General features: G+C 46.3%; 2 protein-coding genes across 2 annotated transcripts in view; one reads left to right on the top strand and one right to left on the bottom strand.

Moving 5' to 3' along the window:
- CFAP44 (cilia and flagella associated protein 44) overlaps positions 1–8,918 on the bottom strand; it is a 56,801-nt gene extending 47,883 nt beyond the window's left edge. Inside the window, exons 1-7 of the mRNA XM_018572852.1 lie at positions 8,417–8,918; positions 7,029–7,142; positions 6,562–6,696; positions 6,031–6,150; positions 3,400–3,574; positions 1,791–1,953; positions 366–468 (exon numbers count right to left, since the gene is read on the bottom strand). Coding sequence (XP_018428354.1) covers positions 366–468; positions 1,791–1,953; positions 3,400–3,574; positions 6,031–6,150; positions 6,562–6,696; positions 7,029–7,142; positions 8,417–8,918 — 1,312 coding nt within the window. The remainder of the gene's footprint in view (positions 1–365; positions 469–1,790; positions 1,954–3,399; positions 3,575–6,030; positions 6,151–6,561; positions 6,697–7,028; positions 7,143–8,416) is intronic.
- Positions 1–10,994, top strand: part of LOC108800871 (cytochrome c oxidase copper chaperone) — a 25,219-nt gene that overhangs the window by 7,916 nt on the left and 6,309 nt on the right. The window lies entirely within an intron of this gene.

The following is a 10,994-nucleotide window of genomic DNA, read 5'->3' on the forward strand; positions in this document are numbered from 1 at the left end:
CCAATATAAAGTGTGGGGGACTCTGATGTAAAAGGGGAGCTCCTGATGTGAAAAAGGAGAGTGGATGTGGCGTGGGTTACTGATGTGAAGTGGGGCTTCTGATGAAAAGAGGGGCCAATGATTTGAAAGAGGGGGTCTCTGATGTAAAGGGGGCCCCTCATGTAAAAGGGTGGGCTTCTAAAGTGAAAGGAGGGGACTCTGATGTGAATGGGAACCCTACTTTCTTGTGTTTTTGCATGGTCAGCTGGCGTGGAGGGGATACAAAGAACATTGATAGCTGGGAGAGTGACAAGTCATGACACATGGTACAGTCTAACAACACACATGCAGCAATTAGCCAGAGTACAATATATAGTTCTATTCACCCCTGAGGATCCGGAATGGTTTTAATGATGGGAATTCATAAAGGATAATGTTTGGGTTGTGTCCTTTCTCCGCCACGGCAAAATATTTCCTGCTGGGATGGACCTGGAAGTAAAGAAAGTCATGTGCAAGGTAAGATATAGATATAGATAGATATATCTTGTATATCATATCTGTATGAAATAGGGCTGTTACTGATTAAAATTTTCGTGTTCGATTAATCGAAAAAATGTAAATCGCTTAATTATAACGCACATACGGATCCAACTACATTGGCCTATACACATACAGCACCGCAATGAAGTAATACAATGAACTAGGATCACACTAATCCAGCACGTTATTAATCTCACGTGCTCCACTCAATATGGCCGCCGCTTGAGTGGGGCAACTCAGAATAATAACGTGCTGGATTAGTGCGATCCTAGTTCCTTTTATTACTTCATTGCTGTGCTGTATGTGTATAGGCCAATGCCTTGGCTGGTGCTCGTGCAGAAAGTTTAAAAAAAAATGTAATCGATCAAAAAGATTAACGATTAATCGAGAAATTAATCGTTAATTTGCACAGCCCTAGTATGAAATGATTATTCATTCATGGCTGAATATGTGTCATGTAATGTAGATATAGTTTTCATTGTATTTATAGATTATTATAGGGCATTGCATCCATTCCCCATAAGATTTTCTGTCACTCTTCTCTCTCCTCCTATCAGCATGTCCCTTGTACTGCAGCCCACCTGATTGGCTCCTTGTGTTCCCTGTCTCTGATTTTTGCTGTACACACTCTTGGCTGATACCAAGTCAAATTCAGGTACTGCTTGCAATAAAAAAAAAAACATTTATTGAGGTACACGGAGTTGTATTACTTTGTGACTTTCTATTTGCCCGGAGTTTAGCTTTAACTTTCAAGGCTGGGCAAAACGCCACCCACCCCCCTCCCCACTTCCCTGTTTTTTTTTCTCTCAATCTTTATTTATAGTCTTTATATAATCTGGAAGGGGACTGGTGCTAGACCACTGGACTACTGGGGTATATCGGCGGAAGCAGGATGAGCATTGCAAGAAGAAAAGGAACATGCTGAAAGAAGGAGAGAGCAGAGTGACAGAGAGAGGAGCTCATCACTGTGCTGCTTCTTTTTCCACTGTCCGGTCACAAGCTGGGAGCAAGTCCGGGATGACCTGGGCTCAGAGAAAGTGGGTTGAATGATGCCGGCCAACAGGCTGAGGACATCTAGTGACAGAAGAAATAAATACTGTGGGGGAAATCTCTGGATTGATGATGAATAATTAATTGTCTGCATTGCTATTGCAGTGTTGCCTCCACTGTCATCCAGACAAATGCACCTAGGCAGTGAATCCATACATTGAAATCCAGGTGGGTATTAGTTCATACAAAACAATGCGTGTAAAGGATCCAGGAACACGTACAGTGACAGCTCCGATTCCTCCACCGCTGCTGCTCCTCAGGTATTGCTGCTCCTGCGTCTTAAGTGTTAGGATGATACTCATTGTACCGGCGACGTACAGCAGCGTCTGGTCATCCAGTAGATGGAGGTTGGCCCTTTTGTTGCAGTCATAACCGAAAGAATGTCTGAGATATATTAAGGAAACAAGCCATGAGGATCCCATCCATCTATCTACATGTTCTCTACAGGAAGTCATCTACTTGGGCTATGTTCCCTCGTACAACAGATTCCACATGTTCTCTATAGGAAGACTACAGGAAGTCATCTGTCTGGGTTATGTTCCCTTGTACAACAGATCCCACATGTTCTCTACAGGAAGTCATCTACCTGGGCTACGTTCCCTTGTACAACAGATCCCACATGTTCTCTATAGGAAGACTACAGGAAGTCACCCCCCTGGGCTATGCTCCCTCGTACAACAGATCAGACATGTTCTCTACAGGAAGACTACAGGACATCATCTACTTGGGCTATGTTCCCTTGTACAACAGATCCCACATGTTCTCTATAGGAAGACTACAGGAAGTCATCTGCCTGGGCTATGTTCCCTTGTACAACAGATCAGACATGTTCTCTACAGGAAGACTACAGGACATCATCTACTTGGGCTATGTTCCCTCGTACAACAGATCTTTACAGAATGAGTATGGAAAGTCATCCACCTGGGCTAGGTTCCCTTGTACAACAGATCCCACATGTTCTCTACAGGATGACAACAGGAAGTCATCTGCCTGGGCTAGGTTCCCTTGTACAACAGATCCTACATGTTCTCTACAGGAGGACTACAGGAAGTCATCTGCCTGGGCTATGTTCCCTTGTACAACAGATCCTACATGTTCTCTACAGGATGACTACAGGAAGTCATCTGCCTGGGCTATGTTCCCTCGTACAACAGATCCTACATGTTCTTTACAGGATGACTATGGGAAGTCATCCACCTGGGGTATGTTCCCTTGTACAACAGATCCTACATGTTCTCTATAGGAAGACTACAGGAAGTCATCCACCCGAACAACATTCCCCTATACAACAGAAGCTACCTATTCTCTATAGATGGACTATAGGAAGTGATACACCTGGTTTATGTTCCCTCGTACGACAGAGCCTACCTGTTCCCAGGAGGGAGCTATAGGATGTGATCCACCTGGGCTATGTTACCTGGTCCAACAGTTCCCACGTGTTCTCTTCAGGAAGAATACAGGAGGTGACCCACCCAGAGTATGTCTCCCTACCTGTTCACTACAGGAAGAACAAAGGAGTTTACCCACCTAGGCTACTTTCCTCTGTATGGCAGCACTATTCTCTAAAGCAAAAATAGAGACAGTGATCCACCTAGACTACATCCCACTGTAAAACAGACCCTACCCGTCCTCTATAGGGAGAACTTAGGAAGTGATCCACTCGGACTTTGTTCCCTGTACAACAGATCCTATCAATTCTCTACTAAAAAAATATAGAAAATGATCCGCCTGGACTCTGGTCCTCTGTACAGAGGTATCAATCATTTAGCCTTTCACAAATAGTCCCCTGAAGAGTAGAATAAACCCCTCTCTCTGAATATAGAAGGATACAGGAGTTGGAGGACTCCACTTGGGATTCCTGAGTCCGGGGTGATGTACGGACGGGAGCACATACTCTCATAATCATAGTAGAAGTCCTCTGGAATCTTCTCTATTTCTTCTTCCTCCTCCTTCTCAACTTCTTCCGGCCTTGGCTGTTCATTGGGTAAAGATTCGGATTTTTGGCCTATGTAAGTAAACACAGACTCATAGCAGGCATAGGCAGATAAAAATATACTAGCTTGATTATAGTGCTAACTACACCAACTATCCACACCTGTCTGTCCATTGATTTAAAGTTGAACTCCAGCCTTAGCTTCAGTCTTATAATTATTTCTACACTGCGTACTCCCAAATACAACCTAACTATGTAGCTACCTACCTAAACCTAAAATAGTATCAAGCTTCCCCTATTACCCCAATTTACACTGATCAGCCATAACACTGTGACCACCGAGAGGTAATGTGAATAACATTGATTATCTGGTTACAACGACACCTGGAAGTGGGGGGGTGTATTACAATGGCGCCTGGAAGTGGGGTATATATTACGACACCTGGAAGTGGGGTGTATATTACGACACCTGGAAGTGGGTGGGATAAATTAAGCAGCAATTGAAGATTTTGCCAATGAGGTTGATGTGTTGGAAGCAACCAAACAAAAAAATGGGCTAAAACTACGCTTTAACAACGAACGTCCCCCACGAATGCCCAGGAAAGAACTGACCCCGGTATGCCCTCTCCCTTCTCTCCCTTCCCACCCTAGTCTTCCCTACTCTTTCTTCTTTCTTTCTCTCTCGACCGTGTTTCCCCGAAAATAAGACACTGTCTTATATTTTTTTTTGCCCCCAAAAAACACACTAGGTCTTATTTTCAGGGGATGTCTTATTATTTTTTTAATGTGCAACAAAATGTACAACAATCCAAAGTTATCTGGTATCACTCCACCTGTCACAGTAACCGGCGCTATAGAGGAATATTGGCTAATGCGACTCTGCTCCCTCCGCCGCCGCAGCCTTGTTTTCTACAGCGCCGGCTTCCTTTGCCATCAGGGACAGTGGTACCAGCGGTGCAGCAGTGGGGACATCAGACAGTGGACAGCGCGGTAAAGTACGGTACCATTTACCGGTACACATTACAGTACAGTACCATTACATTAAGTAGTGTCTTCAGGGGGACAGCAGTTGGTGAAGTCTGGAGGGAGTCCCCTGTCATCCCCTTAATACAGTATGTCCCTGCAGGCTGATACCATCTCTCCTGCAAGTTCCCCCTCACACGCTACCACCAAACTAGGTCTTATTTTCGGGGTAGGCCTTATATTACAGGAATCTTGAAAAATAGTACTAGGTCTTACTTTCGGGGTAGGTCTTATTTTTGGGGAAACAGGGTATCTCTTTTGGGCACGATCTTTAATGTTTGATGTTTGCAGTGGTTTAGTACGCTCTCTCACAGCACGAATGGCGGTCCTGTGATGCAGTGACCCACAAAGGAACAACTTCCTCCTGATAACCCTGTAAGTTTGTTGGGCCCCTCAGTATTCGGGAGGACCCTAACATATACTTGATCTGCTTGACAGGCGAGCCTACTACACCAGTGATACCTGTCATTCTGTTTAAATCTTGAGCTGTGCCTCTCCCAATACATTCTGTAGTTCCATGCACTGCGTGCTGTAAGTTGTAACCATATGCTCCCACTGTCTTTGCAAAAGTGTCCTGTTACGTTAAAATCAATAAACATCTTTGATTTTAAAAAATGGACAAGTGTGAGGATTTGAGGGACTTTGGCAAGGGCCAAATAGAGATGTCTAGATGACTGGGTCAGAGCAACTCCAAAACTGAAGCTCTTGTGGGATGTTCCCGGTCTGCAGTGGTCAGGACCTACCAAAAGTGGTCCAAGGAAGGAAAACCAGTGGACTGGTGACAGGGCCATGGGCCGCCAAGGCTCATTGATGCACGTGTGGAGCGAAGGAGGCCCCAACTTGCAACTTACAGGACTTAAAGGATCTGCTACTGAGGGCTTGGCGCCAGAAACCAACTGCATGACACAGAGTGTAATGGGAGAGAAACGTACACCTCTCTGACAAGTATGACTGAGTGTAGGGGCTTATGATGCCTCCATGGTCAGGCTGTGGACATTCAAGTATGTAACAAGCAGTAAACGCTTTATAACACACCCTCACTGATCTCTGTAGGTGCAGGCATTGTGGAGCTATTCATCCCCAATGGTCACAGCAGAAGGGTCACTGAAGTCCTTAGGTGGTGGGGAAGTGGATACTGAGTGGTACTAAAAGGCTGGGTGGTACTTGTCAGGTAAGCTGTACAGGGCCCCATGATTACTAATGGTGGCTTTGAAAACAGGATGAACAGAGCTGCTGAAAGGATGACTTGGAGGACTTCAGTGCTTCTGCTGTGAAGTTTGAGAATTTAAGGATGAATTGCTGTAGAGTGCAGAGTGTAGAGTACTACAGGTCAGTGATGGCTTTTTTTTCAAAGGCTCAGTTACTGCTTGTTAATAATATGTACATTCCAGAATGTCCCAAGCTTGGCCACAGGTTCACTTCAAAGGCAGGACATCCCGATCACTAGGGTACTTTTTCAGCCCTGATAGTAGATGAGAAGAAATAAATGCAAAATGGGTTCTCACCGTCATCAGCAGACTCCTGTACTGTGTCCCCTACAGTGGGATCTTCTTGTTCTGTCGGATCAGCTGGAATGATTTCAGCGGCATCTCCTTCTTTGGGTATGTTTCCATGGTTAACCACGGCTAGAATAAAACAAAACTTTTGTCTTTACTATGGTTAGGAGCCCTTTCACCTCCATATACAGGGCCAGGCACATGTTTAATGTTTATGACACTAGCTACCACTTGCATTTTCACGCAAATGCTTTCATTGCATACTGATGAGCATTTAAAAAAAAAAGAAAACACATCTCATTTTCCATTTTGTGGTGTTGTGGCCATGTATTATACAAAGTTTACGAGGGACATACAAGAAGTATATATATAGTTTCTGACAATTAGAGTTCTACAGTTCTAAACAAAGGCATACTGCAATTTTCAGGCTGCAATGGAATCTGCATTTTGTGAATGAAGCCTTCACACTGCATGTGATCATTTTGTCGTAGCCAATGTTAAGATCACATGATCAGGAAGCACTCTACTTGTAAATTTTACCTTGTGCTTCCTCATCTGGATTCTGCTGTGCCGTTTCTGCTCGCTGATCTTCATCACTTCCAGCTTCAGCTGCTGCAATTTCCCCTGATGTGACTCCCTCCTCCTCCTCTGCCATAGCTGCAACCACACTGCCCTCTGTTGGCCGGATATCAAAAGACATCTCTGAATTTTTCTCTATTTCCTTACTGTTCTCAGTTTAATTTATATTAGTAAATAGCAATGATACACAGAATTTATCTATATTAATAAGTTCATTTACACAGCTCAGAGAACACTGAGCCAGTCACATCAGCCTCTGCATCTGAGGAGCTTGCACTCTAATGTCCCCCCACAGTCACAAACTATTATTATACATTTACATAGCTCTGACATATTCCGCAGTCCTGTACAGAGAACACTGAGCCAGTCTCTGCACCAGAGAAGCTTACACTCTTCAGTACAGGGAAACAAATCAATATAAAACTCACCAGAATGTTCCGAGGCTTCTCCTTTTATGTCTCCACTCAAAAGGTCACTCTCACCTTCCCCATGTGCCATTGCTTGTTGTTCCATATGCTCTTTTTGCTCCGCCCCCTCTGTTCCTGTGGGTGAGAAAAAAAATGTAAATCTGATTGGCTGATTAGTTAATACTGAAAACAGACAGTATCCTATCTACTGGAGATCCTATGCTCATCAGCTCCATCTAGTGGCTCTAATGTGATGTGAATAGAGGGCTGTGCGGACTCTCAGGTGGCTGTGCAGGTTCAATGGTGGGCTTTGCGAACTCTCAGGTGGCTGTGTGAGGTCTATGCTGGGCTTTACGGACTCTTAGGTGGCTGTGCGGGGTCTACGGTGGGCTGTGCGGACTCTTGGGTGGCTGTGCATGTTCTATGGTGGGCTGTGCAGGCTCTCAGGTGGCTGTGGATGTTCTATGGTGGGCTGTGCAGGCTATCAGGTGGCTGTGCATGTTCTATGGTGGGCTGTGCAGGCTATCAGGTGGCTGTGGATGTTCTATGGTGGGCTGTGCAGGCTCTATGGAAGGTTGCCGGGACCCTGCTGGGGACCTTGGCAGCCTTCCTGTGAAGCTCGGAGCCTGTTTACAGTGTTGGCTTCAGTTTAAAAATCTAAAAGGTGCAGAAAGGGTGCGAGGGCCACGTGAAATTGCCTGGTGGGCCAGATTCGGCCAGCGGGCCTTGTGTTTGACACAAGCTCTAGGGCCAGTATGTTTTTGGGTTATAGAAAAGAACTGAACACCTAGAGTAACCTACACAGTCACAAGGAGAAAATACAAACTCCATGCAGATTGTGTTCCAGATGGCATTTAGACCCAAGAAACAGACCCTTAAGTCAAAAGTGCCGATCACTTAGTCATCCTAAGCCCCGGTGTGCTAAGCTACCTGCAAATATTTGACAGCCTATGCATGGAGGATCCCATCACCAAACAATCTATTTAACAAGGAGCTTTCTTGAAACATGCCAGTCCACATCGGGGTTCCATCTGCATTGGGAAAATAGTGATTGGCCTGGAAAAATCTGTCTTTGCTGGTCAACTTCCTCTGAGCAGGCTCATCCTGGGAGGGTTGGCTGGTGTCATGGAGAGGTCCACAAGAATACAAACGTTTCCCAATCTGGCTATAAATGGTTGGATCTGGAGAATGTCCACTAATGAATGCAGGCACCTTTAGACTGCAGATGCCTCTGTCAAGCACTGTGGGGTCTTTAGGTGACCCCATATCGTGGGGTCTTTAGGTGGCCCCATATTGTGGGGTCATTAGGTGACCCCATATTGATTAAAAGTCATATTAGTCATTTAAAAGTACTACAAAGCATTAAACTATTCACACACAACACAATGAAAGTAAAAATAAAGGCCCACCTGCTGAACTTTCCAGGGGACCTTCTATGTTTTGGTCATGCTGGATCTCCTGATCTTCTTCAATAGTTTCTCCCGCAGCAGGTTGCTCGGTTTCTCGTTCCTCCCCTTGCGGCTCCTCCACAGTTTCAATCCCTGATCCAGTGTCTGCTTCATTACTGACATCAAGGTTATCTGATGTCTGCTCCGTTTCTACCTCAGACTTGTCAGCCAACATTGGCTCATCCGTGGTACCCGATCCTTCATCTTCATTTGCCGTCTCCGGGGTTACTGTCTCTTCTGTCCCCTCAGCTAATGGCTGGGCATTAGGAGTCTCTGGTAATTTGCTGTCATGTCCATGATGTGGTGCTGTGTCACTGGCTGCACCTCCTTCCTTTCCTTCTCCGGTGACCTCTTTGCTGGAATCAGGGTTGTGTTCATCTTCTAAAACCTGTTTGGTGATATCCAGAGTTTCATCATCAGCTTTTTCTTCTTGCAGTCCATGAGCAGACTCAGCAGACTCCATCTCTACAGTTATAAAAGTAGACAATCTTGTTACTGAGCAAAGACATATAAATAAAAATGAATACATTTGCATTGGCCAGGGAACACATGAGCTGGGGACAAGTTATATTTTACGAATGATGGCCTTTACTTAGCAATGGATGTCCTCCTTAGAGCAGCATATGCTCAGGCAATCCAGCAGTGTCCTTTTCTGAGCTCCCACAGAGCTGCTTCATTCATGTGCTCTGTGTAGGTTAAGTTACCAGAGGAGCAACCTTTGTAGCAGACTCCATAAGGTACCTGAAAGAGGCCTCCTAATCCTCCCCCAACATTATGTTCCATCTTCAGAGCCTTTCAAACCTCCTGTGTAAGCTTCACCTTTCCGAAAGACCAGACTTGCAAAGGTCTATGAATACTCCCCTTCTGCCCATGTGACAGCAAATAGGCCTGACAAATGTCTGCTCAGGCACCAAGCACTGAATTGTTGGAGGTTCGAGAAAGTGAAGCCTGGACCTCCATACCTGCAAGAGTATTTCATGAAGCTCCAGTATGATGGTCACAGGAAGACCGGAGCTGTCTTTAAAGTGTGGGCTATGACTGACTACCTGACCTCAGCTTTCCTATGCTGTGTGAGAGGCAAGATGGCGTCACCCATTGGGGAAATAACGGGGTCTCTGCAGACTGATGGGAGCAGCTTTTTCTCACTGATTTTGCACAAATGAGTTTTTAGAAGCTGAATAGTTCATATTTGAAATAGGTTTCTGAAAACACTGGTACTTTCTGAAGTGCCGGCGATGCGGCAAATGAGGAGGCAACGTTCCTGATTGGTGCTTTCCTAAAGTGCCAGGCGACACATGGCTCAGCCTTTGAGGAACACGTCTCTACGCCTAACTCAAGACACCCCCCAAGTGCCTCCATTGTCAATCTGTTCCCTCATTACTCCTGTATCCTCCATGACAATCATCCTACCCCCTCTCATGCCTCAGTGACTCTATGCTTCCTGTGCCCAGTGTCTGCAAGTGCACCATGTGCTCCTCAATCTCCAAGTTAGGCCTGTGCACCATGTGTCTCCAAGTGCACCCTGGTGTGCCCCGTGTCTCTAAGTGTGCCCTGTGCCCCTCGTGTCTTCAAATGTGCCCTGTGCCCCTCGTGTCTCCAAGTGTACCGTGCTACTCGTGTCTTCAAGTGTGTCCCCCGTGCACCTCGTGTCTTCAAGTGTGTCCCCCGCGCACCTCGTGTCTCCAAGTGTGCCCTGTGCCACTCGTGTCTCCAAGTGTGACCTGTGCGTCATGCGTCTCTAAGTGTGCCCTGTGCCACTCGTGTCTCCAAGTGTGACCTGTGCGTCATGTGTCTCTAAGTGTGCCCTGTGCCACTCGTGTCTCCAAGTGTGACCTGTGCGTCATGCGTCTCTAAGTGTGGCCTGTGCACCTCAAGTCTTCAAGTGTGGCCTGTGCACCTCATGTCTTCAAGTGTGGACTGTGCACCTCGTGTCTCCAAGTGTGCCCTATGCACCTCATGTCTCCAAGTGTGCCCTGTGCGTCATGCGTCTCTAAGTGTGGCCTGTGCACCTCATGTCTTCAAGTGTGGACTGTGCACCTCGTGTCTCCAAGTGTGCCCTATGCACCTCATGTCTCCAAGTGTGCCCTGTGCACCTCGTGTCTTCAAGTCCCCCCGCACGCACGCACACACACACCACTCCAACATCCCCATACAGCATACATTATATCTGTGCTCCATTAAGCTTTAGTGGTTATGATGCTTAAAGTGATCGTTTAACTTATTTATCTTTTACAGAGTTCACGGACGTATCGGGCCGTTCCCGGGAAGGACAGGCTGCTGCCTACAAATCACACGCAGCAGCCTGTTCTTCTCTATGGGAGGACGCGGCCGTACGCTCAACTGAACTGCACATTTGCACGGGTGCGGATGTTCATACTAATACGCAGACAGGATGGATCCTATCTGCATCCGAGCACGGACACCTGCACCCGCACGGATGTGTATGGGCCAACGCTAAGCAGTGTGAATGAGGCCTTAGTGTTGCAGGGAAGCAGGGGTCTCAGATGGGCTGTAAAGGATCTCTGGTGGGCTCTGCAGG

The sequence above is a fragment of the Nanorana parkeri genome, unplaced genomic scaffold (assembly GCF_000935625.1).
Source record: "Nanorana parkeri isolate BGI_ZX_2015 unplaced genomic scaffold, ASM93562v1 scaffold2147, whole genome shotgun sequence".
In the NCBI taxonomy this organism is placed as follows: Eukaryota; Metazoa; Chordata; class Amphibia; order Anura; family Dicroglossidae; genus Nanorana; species Nanorana parkeri.